Here is a 14250-nt window from a genome sequence, read left to right as displayed (position 1 = left end):
ACCGACAAGTTCCGGGCACATGCGGTGAGGAGATCTGCTGACTTCACAGGCAGCTTTCATGGAGATCAAAACAGAAAAGAAACTAAACCAGACATCGAATCACCCTGATGTGGAACTGCTGGCACCCTGTCTTTGTAGGTAACATTTTATTCACTGTTTAACTTTTCTTATAAAACTTAAATCAATATATACTGCACAGAACTAAAACATATGTTGTTCATAATATATATTGTACAGTAATGATATGATATTTTAACTCTGATAGTGCTGTGCTGAAATACCTTGATTTTAAAGGGGTCATATGACGTTGCTAAAAAAGAACATTATTTTGTGTATTTTGTTTAATGAAATGTGTTTATGCAAGTTAAGGTTCAAAAAACATTATTTTCCACATACTGTACATTATTGTTTCTCCTCTATGCCCCGCCTTCTGAAACGCATACATTTTTACAAAGCTCATCGTTCTGAAAAGTGAGGTGTGCTCTGATTGGCCAGCTATCTATGTGTCTAATGTTATGCCCCTTAACATACTGTGATGCCTTGTGTCCTGGCTCAACGAGACAAAACTAACAAAACCCATTACAAACAAGGCATTTGTAGCATCCAGTGGGGACATAATTACTGATTATAATGACTTATACTGTCTTTTTATGCATTGTGCTGCATATCGTGCTGCATAAACATAAAACCATGTCTGCATTTGTGATCGGAGAAACACAAACAACAAGTGCTACACTACACTGCTCAAAACTCGCGTTTGAATAGTCAGTGGCAAATTCTTTAAAAATAAAAACTTACTTACAGGCTGTGGGTCAGCATTATTTGTCAGAACACAGCATTGTAGGCTACTCTCCCAGGAAACAGTCCTCGTCCTCCGTAAAATGCATTGCACACATTTGAATACCACTTATTAACAGTTCTGTAACAGTGTTAAAAAAACAATTTTCGGACAGCGTCTCAACTACATCCTCTTTTGGAAGACCAAACAAAGTAGTTTCACTTTCACAACGAAACACACAGTGTCTCCACGACATGGCGGCGGCAGCAACAATACTACAGCAAGAATAAAAGTTACGCTTTTCTTTGCATGAACATTTGGGTGGCGTTATGCAAATTTTCCCACACAGTGACATAGACACGTGGGGGCATTTTTAAACAAGTCATTTTAGGAGGGAGTGGACGAGTCTTAACTTTTATAAAGAATATCTCTTTGGTTTAGACACTAGACTCTTCAAAACTATAGATATCATATATACACAAAAACATCTTAAAACCACAAAAAAAAAAAAAAAAAAATCTGTCTTATATCTCCTCTTGTTATTATCACCAAATCTTGGATTCAATCTTTTTGTCAATTTGAAGTGCCTGATTGTAGGCCTAATTCATCATTCATCATTTATGCACCTATATTTTTGAGTGAAAACAAGCATAATCTCAGATGCATGAGGTATACGATTTCATGAAATTTAAAACAACTGTCAACTAAAAAAAAATTGGTTGACAAAATATTGAATCCAAAGGTTTTTGTGTGTGTGTGTGTGTGTGTGTGTGTTTCGGTCATTTCAACCTGGAGAGGATTTTTCTCCCCGAAAATGCTGATTAATGAAATCCCACTAAAACTTACTGACTTCGTTCACACAGGGTTTAACGATTTTCCAAAAAAAAAAAAAAAAAAAGAATAAAAATGACTGTCCTTCAAAAAATTGCTTAAAAATCTCTCATTATGTTAGATTTTTATTAAATCCTGTGTGCATGTGTGTGTGTGTGTGTGTGTATAATATAAAATAACAATATCACAGTATTAATAATGAAAATAATTATGATATTATTAATAATGCAAATCATTATATAACGTGTTACCAAAGAAACCATTGCTGGATCTAAGGCTAAAAACCACTGGTTTATAGCCATATTTATTTCTCAAATTAAAAAGTGAATCGAACTTCCATTCAAGTGCATTTTAATGAACATTACATCTTTTTCACAGTAACTGCTTAAGTAATAAATAATGCAGTAATAAGTGAATGGGGAAAGCCATTTGTTAGTTCTGTTACAGTTAATGACTGATGTGGCAGTTCTGTAGTTTTTCAAGCAGCACTACATAATGCACCTGGATATCGACAGCACCGCCTGCAGTGCTGACTATTTAAATGGGGATGTCTGTTATCTACTGTGCAACAGAGAACCTGTATTGACTAACACCTTGTTCCCTGACCAAGAATCAATGTGCACTGAGAGGCCCTTGCTCATGTTATCCTGAAATGAACATTGACTGGACTGTGGTCAGTGACAGGTGTAGCTCTTATTCTTTTAAGCTGCATTTAAAGGGTAAGGTTTGCAATTATAAGTATATTTTGCTATACACAACGTGAAAAGATAAAGATAAATGGCCTTAATTGCAAAGAACATCCGCTTTGTCTTGTCAATCTTCTGGTCAAACGCAGGGTGTTAGCTACTACTAGCTACCAAAAAGTAACACTGGCGAACGAAAACGTTTCTGGTAGTATGAACTGTGTGAAACTAGTTTCACACTTAACGTCTCGTGATCTAGAACATTCAGTTCGACCATGATTTCTATTGATTCCTACCTCTGTAAACTACGGTGGCCAAGAGAGCTCAATGCGCCGCAACTTCAAAAAACACATGCAAATAGAAAAAAGCACTTGCAAATTAATGAAACAACTTCATCAATTTGACAACACACGTGCTGCAAATGCTCACAACACAACCAAATAAAGAAGTGTACTGCAACTAAAATTCTGTATTTGGTTATGTTGTGAGCATTTGCAGTATGTTTCTTTATTTGTTTGTGTTGTGGACATTTGCAGTGCTTTTCTTTATTTGGTTGTATTATGAGCATTTGCAGCGCACGTGTTGTCAAATTGATGAAGTTGTTTTATTAATTTGCAAGTGCTTTTTTCTATTTGCAGTGCCTTTCTTTATTTGGTTGTGTTGTAACTTGGGAGCATTTGCAATGCGTGTGTTGTCAAATTGATGAAGTTGTTTTTTGTCTTAATTTGCAGGAGTTTTTTCTATTTGCAGCGCGCTGAGCTCTCTCGGGCACCGTAGTAAACAGTATTTTCAGCTCTGCACAATGTGACTTTGCTGCAGCCTGGAATTGAACTGTTGGTTTCGTCTGGCCATGAGGAGAACTTACCCCCCAACTGAGCCTGGTTTCTCCCAATTTTTTTTCTCCATTCCGTCACCGATGGAGTTTTGGTTCCTTGCAGCATTCGCTTCTGGCTTGCTTAGTTGGGGACACTTAATATCCAGCGATATCGTCGACTTGATTGCACAAATACTATTTAAACTGAATTGAGCTGTATGATGACATCACTGAATTCAATGATGAACTGCCTTTAACTGAAAATTGAGTGTTTACTATTGTCATTTTGCATTATTGACACACTTGTTTGCTATGTAATACTGTAAAGTGCTTTGACACAATCTGTATTATTAAAAGCACTATATAAATAAAGATGACTTGACTTGACTCTCGGACGTAGTCAGTGTTCCTGCTCTACAACCTAGCTGATCTACGGTGCGCTCAAAATATGCAACGCGACCATTGCAGTTCGATTCCGGGGCGAATGACTCATCTGAGTCGGTTCTTTTTAGTGAATCAACAACATACAACGCTAGCAGTCCGAATCTCGAACAAATTACTCATGTGAGCCGGTTCTTTTTAGTGAACCGAATCTCGCGTGTCCCATTTAAGAATGAATGAATGACCTAACTGATTCGACTCTTTAACCGATTCTTATGAATCATCTCTGACCCAATCACAAGTTATTGCTTTCGAATTGAGAATGGCTATAACTATGTTATGTTGTAGCTAAGTTTCTTAACACTTAAATCAGTTTGGTAACTTAGTACTGGCTGACAACTTTTAGTTAGATAGCTACACACACACACACACACACACACACACATATATATATATATATATATATATATATATATATATACATTATGAGTTTTTCTGTCGTTTTATAAATAATGATGATGATGACGATGACGACGACGACGACGACAATGATGAATTAACTAAATTACCACATTTTTGTTTATTTAGTGTTGTTATTTAATAGCTTGTCTAGGATCAGTCTGTTAAAAGTCATTTTAAAAGTCACACATGCACACTGCAAGTAGAATATTAGCCTATAGCTTATATTTCTAATAGACTGTTATAATTTCTGTTGAAATAATACTCATAAATCACAATTTCATCCGAGCAGCCGCAATGCAACAAGAATTTAAATTTCACTTTGATTTGATGAATGACTCAACATTGCAAATCACGTTGATTTACTACAAATAAGACTAATGACAAACAAATAAATAAAAATGAATCAAAAATAAATTTTTCAGCACACTGAAAGAAGTTCTAACGTAACCAAAGCGTCTGCAAGCACTGTAATTATACATTTTGAGTGGATAGCAATGTTAAACATAAACATCTATGTAATTCCTCTGTACAATAATGTGGATGAATAAAAACATAAGCTTACCAGCATCAGATACACGGAGCGCAGCTACAAGTGCTCTGAGCTCCATCACCGCAATAGCGCGCAGGAACGCAGAGTTTCCTTCAGTATTCCTCACATGCACCTGCGAGTGGATGCCGTTTTTCCATTTCTGCCGTGCTCGTATTCTGAAAATATGTTTCTGTTAAGCGAGTAAGTATCTGTCTTTCCCTCGCGCGCGCTCTCTGATACAGCACCTCAATGGTTAATGTACGGGGGAGATTGCGGGTGCTGAACACAAATACCCGGTTTCAAACTGAGTAGCCTACGACAGGTTATATCACCAGAGGGGGTCCGAGAGTCACTGTCTCGGTAATTAGGAAACATAAATTATTAAATGTGTCACATTATGGCTCTAACACAATGATAGTAGGGTCAGCAGCCCGGTTCATACGACTATTATTAAAATGACTATTTAATCTGGAAATAGTTTTAGGTTAGTGGCGCGAGAAATTTCACGCATGCATTAGACTAAATGCATGGCTTGATTGATTTTATTGGAGAAAGAAATTCCAAACTAACTGATGGGCTATCAACCTATCCTTGGCTGAGTTATTGTTCTAGATTTTTTTAGGTCAGTACGGAAATTCAAATGATCAGTATAGGCTTATGAATAGGCTATGCTTCATTATACAGCCTACTGAGGAATATTTTTTCAGTTTTTCAGCCAATATTTCTGCATTCATCTGTTCTAAATGTCTGTTATTTGTGTAAGTTCAGGTTTTAAATATGAAAAAGATACTATGAATATGCATCTGTAATTTAAATATGTTTTCTGTAGAGCAAACGTCTTTTCCTCTATAGATTTACTTTATGTCATAACATTTAATGATAAAGGCTGGCCTAATAGCGCTCTGAGATTGTTCTTTGTGACCTTTCCATTTTGTTGAAATATAGGTTGAAAATCGGCCTCTGTAGAGGTATATAACTATATAAAACTATAATTTTGCTTTTAGAAAAGCTGAACATTATGTTTTGTTGTTATGTTTTGAATAAGTTGTGCATTGAATGGTTTATTTTAAAGGTAGGTCACCAAATTAACTCCATTAACTCACCCTCATGCCATCCAAGTTGTATGAGTTTGTTTCTTCATCAGAACAGATCTGGAGAAATTTATTATATCACTTGCTCACCAATAGATCCTCTGCAATGAATGGGTGCCGTCAGAATGAGTCCAACCAACATATAATCACAATAATCCACACTGGTTCATCAGCTAACATCAGGGTTTGTAAGAAACAACTCCATCATTACAATATTTTTAATTTCCAAATTTTGATTCTGGCTAAAATACGAGTCCTCAATCCATAATATTGCTTTCTCCAGTAAAAAAGTGCCTCGTCTAAGTCAAAAGAGAAATATGCATGGATAAAGTATTGTTTTTAAACAAAAAACAGTCTGTAATAGTTCTGTAATGTCAGTGAATTTTGATTCATTGGAGGAAGCGATATTATGGATAATGGACTGGTATTTTAGCAAGAAAATAAAATGGCTTAATTATAGATTTGGCCTCTTACAAACACACAGCTTTTCCCTTCACAAGCCACTAACTGATGGACTGGAGTTGTATGGATAATTTGTGGATTACAGTGATCTTCTGAACTATTCCTTTAATGAGTTACTGTAGAAACAAAATGACAAACCAATTTTCATGGTTACAATAGTCTTTCTGTCTATCCTTTGATTCAAGAATCCACCTCACTCTGCTCTGTGCAATCCTAAAGCAAGAGAAAACACAGACAACCTTTCTTTCAAAAAATTGTTGCAATTCCATTAGTGAACACTAGATGTCAAACACGGCCAAGGAAAAACACGTTCTTCACGGAAGTATCGCGAGTTTTTTTCAGACGAGAACTTCCTGGAACAGTTGTTTGGATAATGGCGGACCGTCAAATCTAGCCAACGGCCGCCCTAACTTATCATTAAAGCCGGGAAACACACACCAAAAGGCGGGTAGCGGGTACAACAAACCCGCTGGGTAGGTACTAACCAATTACATCCTGACCTAAACGCTTCATGAAAGACAACCTGGTCACAGAAACGCAAAAAAAGTTTGTTAGCGAGCTTTAATGGTTTAGCCGGTTAGCAGCAGCTGTTAGCAATAACTTTCGCCAGAGGATTTAAAAACATAGTCCACAAATTTCGTTTAAATATTGTGAAACTGCCTAAGGTGCGTAATTGTCGGTTAAAAAATAGACGTCTAGTTGGTTGTTTGGTTGATTTAAGTCGCTGTTGGATTTCTCCTCAATAAGGATGTTCAGGTGAAGTTGTATTTGTGTGATTGACATTTACGCTAACGATATGTGTTTTGTTGAACGTCAGCTTTTTTTTCTTTATATTCGTGTATTATATGAAAGTTTCATATATATATTTTTCTTCTTGTCTGTTAGAGTACTGTAAGTTAGTTCTGATTCCGTTTTAGTATAAAGCGTATGATGCTTCGTATGCTGCTCTTTAGCTGTAATTTGTGTTTATTTTCTCTTTTACTTTATTTTTTAAGTTATGTTTTATGTCTATTTGCTTAGCTCTGGCAAAGCAGAGTATATATATATATATATATATATATATATTAATTCGACCAGACTCTTTAGAATCCTCCGCTGAAGATTGTATCTTGAATTTGAATGTGACGTCAGCTGATGCTGCTTATCTGTCACGTTTCCTTTTACCTTTAATTCAGAGTGATCCTTATGATTGGTTATTGGGGGGGCTAATCAGTTGCTGTAAAGTTAGCTGTGTTGATTCCAGCACCTTACTACTGAAGAGTGTTGTCAGTTTGATTTGTATAATATTTCTGAACTGGTAGTTTAATACTTCAAGACTTTGAGCTTTCACTGTCAAATCATCTTTTTCACTGGGTCTTGGTGCAGGTAGAGGTGACAGAATCACCAGCTGTCCGATGTGTCCAGCAGTCCGGAAGACAAGGTGGACTCATGTCTCTCTGAATAAAGCTGCTGGAAAGTGAGTCCTGGTACATTATACGTAATGTATGGAGGCGTAACATGTCCATCTTGCTCATTAGTCATTAGTAAAGCACTAAATGAATGCCTTATCCATTCAGTGTGTTAGAATTGTTTAAATGTGAGCAGTCATTAACTGAAACTATGATCTCATAACTGTATGTGTTGTGTAAATAAGGTTAGATGAAGTGTCAGTTCCCAAAATGTGATGTGAAATTGAAGCGATGGGTAGCTTTTATGGGTAAATCAAAGGATGTTTTGTGCTTTTCTTGGCAGTTGCTTAAATCAAAGTAAAGCTTTGATTCTTTTGCTGTGCTTATTTTGTTCGTTTTTGATAAGTGTTGATTAGTTCAAATAGAATTGGATCAGATTGTTGCTTCTCTCAGTATCTCCAGTCTAAAGCACTTTGCTCAAGTGCTTGTTCTGTTTGTACTTCTACAGTTCTAAATCCAAATCTCTTTTATTAACAGGTGAGGGTCACAGGTGGCCTTATTATTTCTTATCAAAGTCCCTTGCAACCTAACATGCACAGGCATGTTATAATTGGAAAAAGTGTTTAACTGAACATTTATCCTTGCATATGTGACCCTGGACCACAAAACCAGTCATAAGCGTCAATTTTTCAAAATTGAGATTTATACATCATATGTTGAATAAATAAGCTTTCCATTGATGTATGGTTTGTTAGGATATGGCTGAGATACAAATATATGAAAATCAGGAATCTGAAGGTGCAAAAAAATCAAAATATTGAGAAAATCGCAGTTAAAGCTGTCCAAATGAAGTTCTTAGCAGTGCATATTACTAATCATAAATTAAGTTTTTATATATTTAATGTAGGAAATTTACAAAATATCTTCATGGAACATGATATTTACTTAATATCATAATGATTTTTGACATAAAAGACAAATCGATAATTTTGACCACAACAATGTACTTTGGGCTATTGCTACAAATATACCCATGTTACTTATAACTAATTTTGTGGTCCAGGGTCACATATGTCAATAGATTGTGTCATTGACACATACCTTGTCACTTTTAAGGATTGTTTGTTATGAGCAAAATCTTTGTCATTAAAAAGAACAGTTTTCAGTGTTTTTCTCTCCATGATGGGTTCTGTAGAATTAGATGATTTCCTTGTTTCCTCAATGTTGGGCAAAACTCGTATGGCAGGTTTTCTTCCTTGGAACACAAAAGTATAGGTTCGGCAGAATGAGTCTCAGTTACCTTTCATTTTTTTATAGTATAGAAAAAAGATAATGAATATGAAATTGTCAGTGTAACTTTCTACCTAACATCTCTTTGTGCTGTACAAAAAAAAAGTTTGGAACAACATGAGGGTGATTAAATGAAGACAGTGTTGGGTGAACTGTTGTCCTAAATGAAACTTACAGTATTAGGCCTATATTCTTATTGGCAGCTAAAAGCATCAGATTGGCTAAAAATATTTAAATAGATAGTTCTCCCAAAAATGAAAATTCTGTCATTAATTACTCACCCTCATGTCGTTCCAAACCTGTAAGACCTTTGTTTGTCTTGAGAACACACATTAAGATATTTTTGATTGAAATCTGAGAGCTTTTTACCTGCATAGACAGAAACGTAACTACCAAGTTCAAGGCCCAGAAAGGCAGCAAGGACATCATTAAAATAAGTCGATGTGACATCAGTGGTTTAACCATAATTTTATGAAGCTACGAGAAAATGTTTTGTATGCAAAGAAAAAATACACTCTCGTGAACGAAGACGGACACGAAAGATAAGAAATTGTGGAATAAAATGATTGTTTATTATTTATTTCTTTTGCACTAAAAAATATTCTCATAGTTTCATAAAATTAAGGTTGTACCACTAATGTCACGTGGACATGGACACAGCGATGTCCTTGCTGCCTTTCTGGACCTTGAAAGTGGTAGTGCAGTTGCTGTCTATGCAAAGTCAGAAAGCTCTCAGATTTCATTAAAAATATCTTAATGTAATCTGATGTATCTATCTGGCGTACGCCACCAGAGAGAAGTCTTTTGTTTTCACTGGACCTCCATGTAATGTTTTGATTACACTACGAAGTCAGTGAAACAAATGTATAAACAGATTCATTGTTTACTAAGGTTTATAATATGCATTGAGAAAATAGATAAGATTAATTTAATGCTGATTTTAAAGTTGTTTTCCTCATTCCAGACACATTTGGTATCTCTGTTACCTCATTCCATTCTGTTAGAAAAGCAGCAGAACATGTTTAAATGATTCTTCACCTCTGCTTTCCAGCATAGGCCTGAAATCAATAAAACATGCATGCAAGCCTCTAAGATATGTATGTATTATTAATTCAATATAATTTAAGGTTCTGAGCAGGGAGTGATTTCAGTGTCCCTTTGGAATACTCTGTGCATCTGCCACTGCATCTGTACAAAACATTTTGTTTTTTACTCTAGAATAGACCACTGAATCTGTTTGCTCTGGGGACTGGGACTCTTTGTTACAACTATAGTGCTTAGAGGAAGACAGTCTGATTCAAATGACTTGAAAAGCTCTGAGATGTCATATGTCTGGGCTCCAGGCAATCAAACAAATTGTACAACGTTGCTATAAACCTCACTTTGATGGAACAACTGAAGCCTGTGGGTGAGACATTAAATCTATAAGTCGTATGCTTTGATCAATCTATCTTCGTAATTATCAGTTAAACTTATGGTTTGGCCAAATTTATAGCACAAAGAGTAACTGTGAATGAAGTCATGTGCTTTAGAGCCACTTAGGGTCATAATCTAAGCAAGCCATTGCCAGAGAAAACAATGTTTGACAGCAGATGTTGACAAGATAATTGCTTCTCTCACATTGTTTGCCTGTTTTTCCCCTTTCCTCTAAGGTTGGCATAGCGATGTGGAGTCGCTTGCGAAGTGAGGCGGGGCTGCCAGCCTCTGTCTCTTCCCAGTCTGCCCTTGCTGGGCAAGACAACAGGAGAGGTTTGTCTAACTGTTACCTTATACCTCGAACATCATCATGAGCATGTCTGCGTGATTACTTATGTTAATGTTTATCTCTCAGCAGAGATATCTCATGCCTGGAATAGTCTAAATCAAACCAAAGCTGCCGTGAGTATTTTTTTTTTTTCCAGGTTTCAGGTTCTGGCCTACTTATGATGCCAAAACAGATACCTGTTACATACATAATAGTTCTGAAGAAGCCCAATTATAAGAAATCAGAAAGTAAGATTCAGAGGTATGCTCTGTAGGTTTAGAATTTGTAGCAATATCCTCATGAGTGCAGAGATCTGTTGACTCAATGGCTAATTGTGGTCTTGTCTCAGTTGCGACACATTGAGAATCGTCTGGAGGCAGCGCCAGGCACTGGAGTGCTTCTGGACTCAGTGCTTGACACAAAGAAAGCATCTGTGAGTGGCAGTCGGAAAATGAGCCGCAGAGGTGAGACAGACACATCCTCTGTAACACATACATAGGCAGTCCGTTTTTATTTATTTCATATAGCTAGGTATCGTTATTGTACATCCCTAAGCTAGTTGTTTTTAATGTCACCTTATATCGTATTGTACCAGATCGCTATGAAACATACAGTGGAATGTTTTAAATGGAATATATTTTTAACTTGTCAAAACAGGTTTTTTTTATTTAATATGTGGTCAGAATTGTATTTTTTGTATGTTTTTAAAAGTTACTTTTTTAATGGTCAGTCTTTTAAAATGTATTCAGTTGAATTGAATTAAATTTTAAACATATTTTTTACATTTATTACTAGAATTAGCTTTTCTTTTTCTTCATGAAGTTTCATGAATATTTAGTACAAACACTTTTCTTGCTGCATTAAAAGTCAGATATGACTGAAATTATAGGCTTGAAATGCAGTGAGTCATATGTTAATTTAGTAACAGCTCTGTGAGTTTTGAGTGATTCATCAAAAAACTGACTCATGAGAGTCATTCGTCATTTGTGAATTGGACAACACTAGTTGCTGTGCTTGTTTTTGAGCCAGTCAAGGTGACGTGACAATTAATGTTTCTAATTCTTCTACAGGTATGCAATGTGGAATAGAAACTATTACACACACACACACACACACACATATATATAAAATATATAAAATTGGGAATAGTACAACATTCTTCAAAGTTCTGCCTCTTCCATTGTTTACGTGTTTTCCATGTATTTACTACAGATGGGTGTCATGTGGAGGAAAGTGGATCCAAGTCCAGAACACGGAGTCGACGCAGTCCAGACAAAAGTTCCCGTAGTCCCTTGAGGAATAGCACTCTGGACAGTAACGCCAGGAAACTCAGTGCAGTGGAGTTCAGAGAACCACTCGTTTCATACAGGTTAAAGCTGCAAAGAATTAATAAGTTAAAGCTGAAGTGTTTATTTGCAACCAGAAACTGCAATAATAATGATAATAGTTTTTTTTCTTGGAAATCCTCTTATGCTCTTCACTTTAAACTGACTTGTTTTTTTTTGTTTGTTTTTATAGGGAAGCATCTCCGCTGCCAGTGTCCCAGACTCACTCTGAACCAGAAGTCCATTCGTTACCAACAGAGGTGGTCGTCCCTCAGGCTGACTTTGCTCTAAGCCAGCTGGTCTATCAGCGTGACACCAGAGACATGCAGACTGCAGACCTGGACAGCCCACACTCCTCAGCTGTAGACAGCACATCTGTACGCTACCTTAATGACCTGTCTGCTCTCAACGCCATTCACCAACCTGACCAAGCCCCGCTAGGGTCAGAGGTCAACCCCAGAACACATTTACAGGCAGAGACATCCCAGACTTCCTTGACATCCATCACCGGTTCAGTCACAGCTTCCTTACGGCTGGAGAACCTGCGGCGTCGGCAACCTGATGAAAAGCTGGAAAAGCTGAAAGAGAGGATCCGCAGACAGAGGGAACATTTGGAGGAGACAGAAGAAAGAAACAAGCTGCTGGGATACTTGGAGCAACCTGTGGGTATTGGAGCGGCAGCACATAGTACCACAGTACCTACTGCTAAAGTTCGGAAAGTGGCCCCAGCCCCTCCAGCGCCTATTTACAAAGGTAAGCTGACTACAGAGAGGAAAGTGACTCCGTTGTGTTGGGCTGGTAACCGAAAGGTAGCAGATTCAAACCCTGAAAAGGCTTTCACCATTGAGCTTGAGCGAAGCGCTTCACATCAGGTTGCTCCGTCTCAAAAATAGCTGTTCTCGAAAATACTTAGGATAAAAGCATCAGATAAATGATTTATGAGGTTGTCGAATGAGAGGAAGCTCACTTCTATGTTTTCTCATTTTCTAGGCTTCAACACAAGTGAGACTAAGATTCGCACAACTGATGGGAAAGTGTGGGCAGAGGAGGACTTCCAGAACTTAAGCAGGGAAATATACAAAGACCTGACAAAACGGCTCACAGGTATACATAGTTTTCCAGAATGTTATAATTTGTAGTGTAATATAATAAAAAAAGTATACATTATTGTAATATCTTTGTGTAAACATTTCAAGAAGTACAGCAATACAACAACAGAGTAGCCACAGTATTTAACCTGTGCTATAAGAAACAACACATTCACACTACATGAGTGGTGTAATTAAGGTACTCACAAAAATGTTACAGTATCTCGATCATACACAGTTCATTGGTTGTCATCTTAAAGTCAATGATGCTATCTATAAATGTGTTTTACATTTGAGTCATCCTCTTGATTTCAGCCTAATTGCAGCGTAGTGAATTGGGCATTTATTTATTTATTTATATGGAATTAAAATGTTTATCCATTGATGTGTTGGAGCTCAAATGTGTTTTACTACCCTCTGAGTCAGGAAGCATGAGTAATGAACAGGAAGTAGGACAAAAACACTGTTTTACCTGCCACTCAAAGGAGATGAAACACTTACAGAATTCATGTGTTTCTGCCGGATTGCAGTATGGTCAAAAAGTATGCTTAATCCAAACCGCTCTTGGACGATGACTTACATCCTCCTAATTGGCTCAGAGTTTCCAGGCGTTTTGCCACAGCCATAGTTACCAGTCTGCCCAGACTGTTCATAGGAGTTTTCTTCAAGGTTATTTGTAAGGATTGCATCAGTTTGCTTAACCATTCCTTAAAATAGCATTATGGAACAAGCTCATTTATAATGTGCATAACAGTGCTGCTTAATTCCCTGTTGGCCTACTATAGATTTGAGTTGCTGTCATTAAAGAGGCCATATGGTACACATTTGTAGCAGTCCATTTTAGTTGTTTTATAATTATATAAGGATTCTTGCTTCACAGAAAAATCCAATTTTGTTTTAGATGTCCATTTTCCATACTCTATCTGTTCCAAATTTTGAATTAACTAGTAGTTTGATATTTACGAGAATGAATCAATCATCCGTCTTAATGTGCTCATACCAACTAGATGTCAAATTAGTTTAATGATGGTCTTTAGGACACTTAAGGGAACTTAATACACTTAAGTGTATTATATCATTTTGAAAATTCACGCCATTTAATTTTACATTGTGAATATTCATTGAATCATTGTAGTTTTACCTGTTTTACTATTATACCGGGCAATTTGATAAATACTGATTAGTTATTGATGTGTAAATATGGGCGGTTGTGTGGTCATTATGCAAGAGTGTAGTGCAATGAACAGCAGTGCAATTTTAGTAATATTTATATACTAATATAGTGTTTATTTATATTTTGGATTAGCATTTAATTTTATGCTTAATTTATTGCATTTTAGGTTGGTTTTTTTTTTTTTTTTTTGGTGCTTTTGTGTTTTTATTT

The 14250-nt window shown here is 36.5% G+C and overlaps 2 protein-coding genes across 18 annotated transcripts in view; one reads left to right on the top strand and one right to left on the bottom strand.

Annotated features, from left to right (window-relative positions):
• LOC109101305 (voltage-dependent R-type calcium channel subunit alpha-1E-like) overlaps positions 1–4766 on the bottom strand; it is a 137545-nt gene extending 132779 nt beyond the window's left edge. The window contains 1 exon segment of the mRNA XM_042729512.1: positions 4512–4766. The gene's annotated coding sequence lies outside the window, so the exon portion shown is untranslated.
• A 1588-nt stretch (positions 4767–6354) lies between these two features.
• The window catches only part of cep350 (centrosomal protein 350), a 34207-nt gene continuing 26311 nt past the window's right edge, over positions 6355–14250 (top strand). For 10 of the 17 annotated variants that reach the window (XM_042729506.1, XM_042729504.1, XM_042729505.1 and 7 more), the window contains exons 1-8: positions 6355–6504; positions 7397–7487; positions 10362–10458; positions 10541–10587; positions 10803–10917; positions 11666–11822; positions 11972–12531; positions 12769–12882. In XM_042729506.1, coding sequence (XP_042585440.1) covers positions 10374–10458; positions 10541–10587; positions 10803–10917; positions 11666–11822; positions 11972–12531; positions 12769–12882 — 1078 coding nt within the window. In that variant the 5' untranslated portion in view covers positions 6355–6504; positions 7397–7487; positions 10362–10373. Of the gene's footprint in view, positions 6509–7396; positions 7488–10361; positions 10459–10540; positions 10588–10802; positions 10918–11665; positions 11823–11971; positions 12532–12768; positions 12883–14250 lie in introns of all 17 variants that reach the window. The other 7 variants (XM_042729510.1, XM_042729507.1, XM_042729511.1 and 4 more) reach the window with 4 other exon arrangements.

The sequence above is a fragment of the Cyprinus carpio genome, chromosome B8, assembly GCF_018340385.1.
Source record: "Cyprinus carpio isolate SPL01 chromosome B8, ASM1834038v1, whole genome shotgun sequence".
In the NCBI taxonomy this organism is placed as follows: Eukaryota; Metazoa; Chordata; class Actinopteri; order Cypriniformes; family Cyprinidae; genus Cyprinus; species Cyprinus carpio.
Note: the sequence above shows the minus strand (reverse complement) of the source record. Positions and strands in the feature narration are given on the sequence as shown.